This window comes from Rousettus aegyptiacus, unplaced genomic scaffold (genome assembly GCF_014176215.1).
Source record: "Rousettus aegyptiacus isolate mRouAeg1 unplaced genomic scaffold, mRouAeg1.p scaffold_m13_p_14, whole genome shotgun sequence".
Lineage (NCBI taxonomy): Eukaryota > Metazoa > Chordata > Mammalia > Chiroptera > Pteropodidae > Rousettus > Rousettus aegyptiacus.
The window spans coordinates 14,134,177-14,145,748 of record NW_023416289.1 but is presented as its reverse complement, the minus strand read 5'-3'; the positions used below and the strand labels follow the sequence as shown (position 1 = coordinate 14,145,748).

The 11,572-nt window shown below is 34.8% G+C and overlaps 1 protein-coding gene across 1 annotated transcript in view; it reads left to right on the top strand.

Annotated features, from left to right (window-relative positions):
* The first annotated feature begins 77 nt into the window (after positions 1-77).
* Positions 78-11,572, top strand: part of LRRC36 (leucine rich repeat containing 36) — a 41,541-nt gene continuing 30,046 nt past the window's right edge. The window contains exon 1 of the mRNA XM_016163620.2: positions 78-147. Coding sequence (XP_016019106.2) covers positions 78-147 — 70 coding nt within the window. The remainder of the gene's footprint in view (positions 148-11,572) is intronic.

Genomic DNA, 11,572 nt, shown 5'->3' with positions numbered 1-11,572 from the left:
GGGGCGGGGCCTGGCGCGCAGCCGGCGGCCTCGCGGGCCGCGACAGGTGAGCGGAGCGGCGCGGCGGGCGGGCAGGGATGGCTGAGCAGTGGGATCTGGACGAGGAGGGTATCCGCCGCCTCGGGGCGCTGACCCTGGAGCAGCCGGGTAGGGCCAGACCGGGAGCTTGAGTCTGAGGCTGAGGGGAGAAAACTGAAGTGGAGGCGGGGGAACCTGAGGTAGACGCGGGGGGATGGCGGTGGAAGAGCGGTCCTTGAGGCGGAAGAGGGGTTATTGAGGAAGAAGGGGTACCCTGAGGTGGACGTGAAGGAACCGAAGTGACCAGGGAGTCTGGGGCGAAGGATGAGGAATTGAGGGAGAGTAGTGGAGTCTGAGGAGAAGGAGGAACAAGATTAACGGGACACTGCGGCCGGAACAGAACCGGACAGAGACTGAACTAGTGGAAGCAAAGTGAGCCCCAAGAGGGGCGTTGGTGGGAGAAGGGCAGTGCTGAGAAAGGGGTTTGAAGTCAGGGTGCTGTTGAGGGGACAAGAAGGGCGTTGATTTTGGCGGTTTCTGAAACTTCCATATCTTTTCCATTGCTTAAACAAACATATATACATAGTTATCTTAAAAAAAAAAAAGGAGTAAGAGGATATATATTATTTGGCAATTCACTTTTTTTACTTACCAATAAAATATGGATTTTTTCAGTTAAATGAATGTGCTAGTATCTGCAGTACAAATTTGTAAAAATTCACAGTGATCATCTTTGAGGAGAGAGGCTTTAATTTTTATTCTTCACTTTTCTATACTGTTGGATTTTTTGGCTATGTAATAAGTGTTACTTTCTTTTTAGTGTTCGAAAGGATGATCTTGACTCAAACAAAGGACTTTTTATTTTTTGTTTTTCTTTGTTATATTTCTCTGTACTAAAAAATTCCAATAAACTTTTACATTATCCTTTGTCATGCAGAACATTTTTATCTCAAGGTACTCAAGTTTATTTTTCCTTATTTGTGCTTTTTGTCTTATTTATGAAGTTTTCCCCTACATTGATATAATAGGCTCCCACATTTTTTTCTAAGAATTCTGCAGCCTTGCTTCTCATGTTGTCTAATTTGTCTGGAGTTTATTTTTACATATGATGTGTGATATGATATAATTGTATTTTTATACAGATAATCAGTTTCTCCTGAACCTACTTGTAGGTATCTCTGCCATATATCAAGATCCTTTGTAAACATGGGTCTGTTTCCAGGCTCTTCTTTCTGTTCCATTGATCTGTTTATTCCTATACCAATATCACATTTTTGTAATTACCATGACTTAAAAGTAAATTTTGATAACTGATAAAGTTTATCAGTTTACCTCCCTTTACCTTCTTCCCTTTACCTCCTTTCTCCTTCAAAATTGGGCTGTTCTTGATGCTTTATTCTTTTCTAAGAATTTTAGAATCAGCTTGTCAATTTCCATGCAAGCATGTTAAGTAGGGATGTGACCTGATCTAATACTCATTTTAAAAATATTACTCTTACTTATTAAGAGCTTGTTACAGTAGTCCAGATAAGAGATAGTGAATGTCTTGTATTAAGAGGACAGTGGAGATGAAAAGAAATGGAGTCGAGGTGTATTTTGTAGACAGACAGGTTGAGACTTACGAAGTGATTTAATGTGGGAGATGAGAAAAAGGAAAATTCAAAGATAACAGTTTTGGTTTAAGTTATTTGCCAATGGATGGTGCTATTTATTGAGAGAGTGAAAACTATGAGAAAGATAGGTTGGGGAAAGGGAATCAAGAGAGCTGCTGTGAGTAGGTTAAGTTTAAAATATCTATTAGACATTCAAACGTGAGATTTTTATCAAGCAGTTGGATAGATGAGTGGATTTCAGAGAAGAGATCAGGGTCAGAGATATAAATTTTGGAGACATTAGCAAACAGGTGATATTTAAAGCCAGGGACTGAATGAACTCACCTAACTAGAGAGTGGAAGGAGAATAGACTTATGACTCAACCTTGGGGTATTTCAATGTTCACCAGTTAAACAGAGGAGATGTAGTGTCTTGAAATTTAAGAAAGGGTAATATATCAGGGAAGTAATGGTCAGCTGTGCCAAATGTTATTGACAGGCTGAGCAAGTTAAATGCTGAGAAGTGTTTGTTAGATTTGTCAACATGGAGCTCATTGGTGACATAGAGTTTTGGAAGAGAGGGGATGAGAATAGCCAGATTGGAGTGGGATGAAAAGGGAATGACACGTAAGGGAGAAGAGATGGTGAAGGTAAGAACCTTTGCCAAGATATTTATAAAGGAGAATACAGAAGTCTAATGTTAGCTGGAGGATATGATGTGGGATCAAAAACAAGTTTTTTAAAGACACAATATACTAGAGCATATTTGTAGATTGATGTTAACTATTTGGTAAAGAGGGAAAATATGTAATCTTTTAATATATTTATATGTAATATATATTTTTTACTTTTAAGAATAATTTAACTAATTTACTGTATGAGTAATATAGTAATTGCACAATAAAAGTAAGTCTCTACTGCCTCCTCCCTGGCCCTGACCCAGGTCTCCTTCCTAAAGGCAATCACTGTTACCAATAGCTTGGGTAGCTTTGAGAAATAATCTCTACATATATAAGCATATATCACTTATTTTATTATATTTTTATTATGGCAGTTCACAAATATATACACGACTAGAGACAACAGAATAATGACCTTCCATACCCTACTTTAACAGTTATCATCAATTTATGGCCAGTTTTTCATCTATACCTCACCTATCCTCTACCCACCCCAATCCTCTGCACTATTTATGTTGAAGCAAATCCCAGGTATATAATTTAACCCATAAAGATTTCAGCATGTAAAATAAATAAATAATAAATAAATAAATATTTCAGTATGTGTCTTCAAAATAAAAATATTTAACAGTACGTTCTTAATATAATCAAATATCCAACTAATTTTCTCATTTATTTCCTATAAACTTTTTTTTGAATCAGGATCCATACAAGGTCTATTACAATTGATTGATATTTGTCTGAAATAATATTTGATCTATAGGTTCCTCCATACTTTTCTCCTTTTATTTTCTATCGATTTTGAAGAAACTAGGTCATTTGTCCTGCCTAATTTATTACAATCCAGATATTTCTAAGATGTTTACCCTTTTCCCCTGTTTCTTGTATTTCTTCTATTCCTATGAATTGGTAGCTAGATGAGGCTTGATCAGATTCAGATTTGGTTTCTTTTTCTTGCAAGACTGCTTAATGGTGTATACTTCCATCAGGAGTATCCGGTATTCTTTTTGTGACATTATTAGCTATTGAATATGATTGTTTAGGGTCCATTAACTTATTAGGAATTGCAAAATGATAATTTTCTAACTTGGTATTTCATTTTTATTGACTAATACTTCTATAAAAAGACATTTTCTCACATCAGCTGTTTGGTTATCCTGAGGTACAGTTTGTGTAGGAAAAGCATGATAAATGATTGATTTTTTTCACCTTATTTACTAGTTTTAGGAAAAATAGGTTATTTTCTTAGCATCTTCCAAAGGTGACCATGAGAGTTATTTTGTTTCCTTAGTATCATTATAAATGTATGGATTTAAATGTTTTTGGTGTGTTCCAATTCATTACAGTTATTATCATAGTTGATGCTGAACTTGTTCCAACTTTGGTTAGTGGGCAATCTTTTCGATTGACTTATGAGTTCTTTTTGTTTTAAGTTTTATCTGAAACTGTTTCGCCATCATTATAAACAAGTTTTATTAAAGACTATGAACTTAATTTCTGAGTGAGCTATAAATGGTTTTCCATAGAGAAATTACTTGATTTGTTTTAATGAATAAAACATGTTTATGCTCATTGGGGTTATGTAGCCCATGTATTAAAATTGGAAGATTATGCTGTTGCTCTTTATATCCGTGATAGGCAATGTTTGATTTGTTCTCTGATCTATTTGTCTTCACTCTCTTTATAAACATTGAAACCGAATGCATAACCGAATGCATAACCTACACATCGTATGAATCATAAATTAATGTCCTTGTGACAGTTTATCATTTGAATGATAATTATGATTCCCTTTAAAAATATTAAAATGTCTGCCCTTGAAAGTAGATTCTAGTGAAAGGCATGAGCAATGCTTCAGGGCACTGATAGAAATCATAATTGACCTTACTTAGCTTTTGTCCCATGGTAACAGACTTTTAGAATATTAGGTTATTATACACTACGGAACTACCAATATGCTACCCTCCAAGTTGGAGGGGGGAATTTTTTTTAACTTTTTTTAGATATAATTCACATACTACAAAATTTAAAGTATACAATTCAGTGTTACTTAGTGCATTGTGCAACCAACACCACTATCTAGTTCTAGAACATTTTCATCAGCCCAAAGAAAACCCAATACCCCTTAAGCAGTCACTCCTCATTTGTAGCTAGCCCCAGACCCTGGCAACCACTAATCTGCTTTCTGTCTCTCTGGATTTGCCTGTTCTGGTTATTTCATACAAATTGAATCATAAGATATGTGGCCTTTTGTGTTTGGCTTCTTTCACTTTGCACGATATTTTTAAGGTTCAACCATATTTTAATATGCATGGATACTTTATTTTTTTTAAAAAAATAACAAACTGTTTTTAACAGTTTCAGGTTTACAGAAAAATCGGGCAGAAAGTACAGAGAATTCCATATACTCTTCTTCCCTCAGATCTCCCCCCATATTTTCCTATAGTTTCCCCTATTATTTATGTATTGCATTAGTGTGGTATATTTGTTATGATTGATGAACAAATACTGATACATTATTATTAACTAAAGTCTATAGTTTACATTACAGTTCACTCTTTGTAGCATACAGTTCTATGGGTTTCGACAAGTATATAGTGTCACGTGTCCACTATATCAAACAGAATAGTTTCCCTGCCCTAAAAATCCCCTGCGCTCCACCTGTTTATCCCTCCCTCCCAGCTAAACTCCTGACAACCACTGATCCTTTTACTGTTGGCTTTTTCAGAATGTCACATAGTTGGAATCATAGTGTGTAACCTTTTCAGACTGACTTCTTTTACTTAGTAATATGTATTTAAGATTCCTCCATGGCTTTCCATGGCTTGACAGCTCCTTTCTTTTTATTACTGAATAATAATATTCCACTGTGTGGATGTACTATAGTTTTTCAACTTACCTATTAAGGGACACCTTGGTTGCTTCTAAGTTTTGACAATTATGAATAAAGCTGCTTTTAACATTCAAGTACAGGTTCCTCTGTGGCCATAAAGTTTCAACTCACTTGAGTAAATACCGAGGAGCTTGATTGCTAAATCAAATGGCATGCTGTATTTAGCTTTGTGAGAAAATGCCACGCTATCTTTCAAAGTGATTAGACCTTTGTATTTTTACCAGCAGTAAATGAAAGTTGCTGTTGCCCCATGCTAAGATCTGAATATTTGCGTCTCTGGATTCTCCAGTTCATATGTTGGAATTCTAATGCCCAATGTGATGATATGAAGAGGTGGGGCCTTTAAGGATGATTAGGTCATGAGGGCAGAAACTTCATAAAAGAGAATACTAACCTTATCAAAGAGGTCAGAAAGAAAGCTCTTTTGTCCTCTTTCACCACGCGAGGACACATTAAAAAGTAAACAGTATGCAACCTAGAATAGGGATTTCACCAGAACCCAACCATGCTGGCAGCCTGATCTTGGACTTTCAGACTCCAGAACTGTAAGAAATAGATGTTGTTTATAAGCCACTCAGTCTGTGGTATTTTGTCATAGCAGCCCAAACTAAGACATCACACATCCTTGCCAACATTTGGTGTTGTCAGTCTGAATTTTGGCCTTTCTAATAAGTATGTAGTGCTATCTCATTGTTGTTTTAAGTTGCAATTCCCTAATGACTAGTGACATTGAGCATCTTCTCAATGTTGTTTTGGGGGGGGGGGGAAGTGTTTTCTTACTGTTGAGTCTTAAGAGTTCTTTGTATATTTTGGATACCAGTCCTTTTTCAGATATATATTTCACATGTATTTTCTCTCACTCTGTCTTGTCTTTTCATTCTCTTAACAGTCTTTTGCAGAGCAGAAGTTTTACAAATTTAATGAAGTCCCACTCTCAAATGTTTATTTCATAGATCACGCTTTTTAGTGTTGTATTAAAAACTTATTGCCAAAAACCAAGATCACCTAGATTTTCTCCTGTGTTATCTTTTAGAAATTTTATAGTTTTGCAGTTTACAGTTAGATCTATTTTGAATTAATTTTGCGAAAGTTGTGAGGTCTGTGTCTAGATTATTATTATTATTATTATTATTATTATTTGCATGCGATGTCCAGTTTTTCTAGCATGATTTTTGGAAAGACTATCTTTTTCCACTGAATTAGTTTTACTCCTTTGTCAAAGATCAGTGGGCTATATTTGTGTAGATCTATTTCTGGACTCTCTGTTCTATCCATTGATCTATTTGTCTTTTTTTTCTCATAACACTGCACTGTACTGATATCTATAACTCTATAGTAAAATGGAGGTTACATAGTATCAGTCCTCTGACTTTGTTTTTCTTTTTCAGTGTTGCGTTGGCTATTCTGGGTCTTTTGTATTTCCATATAAACTCTAGAATCAGTTGTTTGATATCTACAAAATAACTTGCTGAGACATCATGCCTTTTTACAGTTAATATTCTATTGTATTGAAATATATCACATTTTGCTTATCCATTCCTCCTCTGATGGACATTTAGGTTGTTTCCACTTTTTGGATATTGTGAACAGAGCTGCTATAAACATTTGTGTACAATTTTATGTTTAAATATATGTTTTCAATTCTTGGGTATATACCTAAGAGCAGAATTGCTGTGTCATATATATTCTACATTTAGCTTATTGAGGAACTGCCAAACTGTTTTCCATAGTGGCCATACCATTTTACATTCCCCCAGACGTACAAGGATTGCAATTTCTCTACATCCTTACCAATGCTAACAATTTCGATTTTTTTTTCTTTTTTTTAATTATAGCTATGCTAGAGGGTGTGACATGGTATCTCATTGTGGTTTTGATTACATTTCCCTAACAGCTAAGGATGTTGAGCATCTTTTCATGGGTTTTTGTCCACTTGTATATCTTCTTTGAAAAAATGTCTATTCAAATCTTTTACCCATTTATTAGCTGTTATTTTGAGGGAAGTTGTAGGAATTTTTTATGTAGTCTAAATATTAACCCTTCATCAGATGTGGTTTGAGTTTCGACAAAAACATTTTTCCTGTTCTTGAATTTCTTATAACTAGAACCATACAGTATATACTCGTGTGTCTGGCTTCTTTCAGTATAATGTTTTGGATGTTGTGTATCTCATTCTTTCATTTTCCTGAGTAGTATTCCATTATATGACTATACTCCATTTCTTTGTAGTCTTAAAACAGTTTTCCTTCCCATATATTTATTTTAAGACATTTTCTATTTTTTAAAAACTGTGGTAAAATAAACATAACATAAAACTTACCATTTTAACCATTTTAAGTGTTCAGTTCAGTGACATTATTTACACTGTTGTGCAGCCATCACCACCATCCATATCCAGAACTTTTTCATCTTCCCAAACTGCAACTCTGTACTCTTTAAACAATAACTCCCTAATACCACCTACCCTCAGCTTCTGGCAACTATCTCTACTTCCTGTCTCTGTGAATTTGAATATTCTAGGTATTTCACATAAATGGATTCACACAATATTTGTCCTACTGTGCCTTGCTCATTTCATTTAGCTTAATGTCGTCAGGGTTCACCCATGTTTTAGCATGTGTCAGACTTTTCTTCCTTTTTTAGGCTGAATAAAGTTTCACTGTATGTATATACCACATTTTGTTTATCCATTCACCCATCAGTGAGCATTTGGGTTTTGTCCACCTTTTGGCTATTATGAATAATGCTGCTATGAATATGAGTGCACGAATATCTGTTAGAGTCTTTGCTTCTAATTCTTTGGATATATACCCAGAAGTGGAATTGTTCTATTGTTTTTTTGTTTGTTTTTGTTCTGGTCTTCATTTCTGAAATGACCTTTTAATTTAATTTTTATTATTTCTTGAGTTCTGTCTTCTCTATTTTCAAATCTTCCTTTTCTTTCCAATACTCTTTCTGAATTTTTCTAATTCTAATTTATATTTTTCAGGAATTCTCAAACTTTTTGGTCCTGGGATTCCTTTACACTCTTAAAAATAATTGAGGATTTCAAAGAGCTTTTATTAATGTGGACTATAGTTAGTAATATTTACCCTATTTGAGACTGAAACTGAGAAAAATTTAAAATATTTATTTATGAACTCATTAAAAGGTAATGTTAACATACCCATTGTGTTAACATAAATAATATTTTTGAAAAATAACTATTTTCTAAAATAAAAAATAGAATAATCACATTGTTTTATATTCTTACAAATCTTTGAATGTCTTAATTGAAGACAGCCAGATTCTCATATCTGCTTCTGTATGGTATGTTGTGATATGCTGTTTTGATTGAAATATATTTTTTAAAAACTCTGCCTCACACAGATATGTAGTTGGAAAGGAAGGAGTATTTTAATAGCCTTTTCGGAGAATTGTGATTTTGTAACATCATGCATTGGTCATTTAAAAAAGTATTAACTGGCTAAGTTGTGTAGCTATCCCAAATATTGATAAATTTAATTATATAAGATTTAAAAATCATACTTATCAATATCATCACCAATCTTATTTAAAGTCATTGAATATTGGAAAACTGTCAAGTTCATAGTGGCAAATAGAAGTTTTCCAAAATTCTAACTTATGCTTGGAAGTTCAAGTGTTATAATTGACAATAATTACTATCAATTGTTTTCCTCAAGCAACAGGCTTATTTTGTTATTTTAAATAAAATTTCTGCCAGATATCAGGTCTGAATAACTATGGTTTGTCAGGCTTTTTCAAGTAAAACTTATATTCCATAAAAAAGCGGCTAATTCAGTTGACATCTCAGAAATCATACAAGTGTTTTTCCTCAAGGCATCCACCACACTTCCGTTATTAGGAAGAAGTACGTCATGCATACTTCCTATTTAGTCACACAGTATAAAAATGACATGTACTCAAGGGTCAAGATTTAATAAAATTAACCATTTTTACTGTTATTTTTTTAGAGGAAGGAGAGCTTATTGCTGGCAGAGCGCATGAGGCTTTAATCAGCACAAAAGCACGATCTTTTTACTGCTTTTTCAAGGGCATTCTTAAGTGTAACTGGCTTCTTAAAAAAACTGCAAGCATACAGTGGTGAAGAATACAATAACTATGAATGAAGTTTGTTGTCACTGCCTTGATTTATTCTAAGCCTCAGTAGTTTTCGCATTTGCTCCATAATTGCACATGTCAACACAGCAAAAAGATTATATTTTAATATTATTATGAAAATAATTTTTAAAAATAGTTTTGATTTTGTGGACCCCTGTATGTGTCCTAAGGACCTCCAGGGGCCTAGGCACCCACACTTTGAGAACTGCTACAGTTTGTTATGATGTCTTTTAGCTTGTTGGGAAAGATTAAGTTATGATTTTAATTTGTTTTGTGGATTTAATTTTCTGTAGTGCTTTAATTCTTTAGGGATGTTATTCTGTTCCTTTTTTTTTTAATAATAACCTCATAAAAATATGACCATAATCCTTTTCTTGGCTCTTTGTTTAAGTGCAGTAAATTTTCCTGTACTTTTAAATGAGAAGAGTGGACAGAATAGCTTTTCTAGTTTCAAGATTTTGAAGGTTCCTCTTCTGTTGTGTTCACAAAGTACTAAAAATATGCTTCCTGAGATCTGGCATCTTGCCTTCCATCCCACACTTGTATCTGGACTTTCTCATTCCTGACCTATTTCTCTGTCCCAGTCAATGTGGACTCTACTCCCACTAATTTCTCCCTGGTGTGTATATTGTCTTGAAAGAGATCTTCAGTTTATTGCTTTTTAGTTTACAGGACCCAGACTACTTCAGCACCTTAAAACCTTATTTCAATACAGTCCCCTGGCACTCACCTGCAAATTAGATCCTGCAGAATCTCCTTCCAGTTTTGACTGTTATTCTGTTTGGCCCACCACACACTTGCCAGTGAGTTCCTATTGACAATTTTAAGATTCTTCTCTTTTCAGTGCTGTTAGAAGTCTAGTTGAAAACAAACAGTCCAATTGAAAAATGGGCAGAGGACCTGAACAGACACTTCTCCCAAGAAGACATACAGATGGCCAACAAACATATGAAAAGATGTTTAACATCACTAGCGATTAGGGAAATACAAATCAAAACCACAATAAGATACCATCTCACACCTGTTTGAATAGCTGTTATCAAAAGGACAAGTAATAAGTGTTGGAGAGGATACAGAGAAAAAGGAACCCTCATATACTGCTGGTGGGACTGCAGATTGGTACAGCCACTATGGAAAACAGTATGGAGTTTTCTCAGAAAACTAGGAATTGATCTACCATATGATCCAGCAATCCCTCTACTGGGTATTTACCCCAAATACTTGAAAACCCATATCCAAAAAGATATTTGTACACCGATGTTCATAGTGGCATTATTAATGGTCGCCAGTACATGGAAGCAATCGAAGTGTCCTACAACAAATGATTGGATAAAGAAGATGTGGTACATATACACAATGGAATATTACTCAGCTATAAGAAGAGATGAAACACTGCCATTTGCAACAACATGGATGGACCTTGAGATAATCACGCTAAGTGAAATAAGCCAGACAGAAAATGTTGAAAACCACATGATATCACTTATATGTGGGATATAAACCTAAAAGCAACCAACTAACTGGACAAACAGAGACTCATGGACATTGACAATAGACTAGTGGTTACCAGAGGGTGGGGGGAGGAAGATGGGGTAAAAGTGATCAAATATGTGGTGACAGAAAGAAATCTAACTATGGGCAGTGAACACACAATGCAATATATATATATATATATATTACTGTTGAATTGTCTACCTGAAACTTACTAAATTTCATTAACCAATGTCACAATAATAAAAATAAATTAAAAAAAAAAGAAATCTAGTTGACTCATCTATCTACACAGTTACACACACATACACAATCACACTTTCCCATCACCTAATGTCTTGGAGATCTTTCCATATGAGCATCTACAAATCTACCTCATTCTCTTTAATGACTGCATATATATAGCATATATATAACACATATATATAGCAACTCACCTTGTGTCTTACACTGTTCTAAATTATATATATATATATATATATATATATATATATATATATTTAATCCTACGACACCTTATCAGTTAAGTACCATTATTATTTTCCTTTTACAGATGAGGAAACTAATGTACAGAGAATTTAAGTGACATGTACGAGGTCACAGATCTAGTACATTGTCCATTGTATCAATGTACTGTTATTTAGGACATCTAGTTCTACCTTTCTACTGATGGACCCTTTGACAGTTTTCTTTCTTTCTGGGGGGGAGGGAGGCGGGCGGGAGGGGGGGGGGGGGAGGGGAGGGAGGGAGGGAGTGAGGGAGGGAGGCGAGGTGGG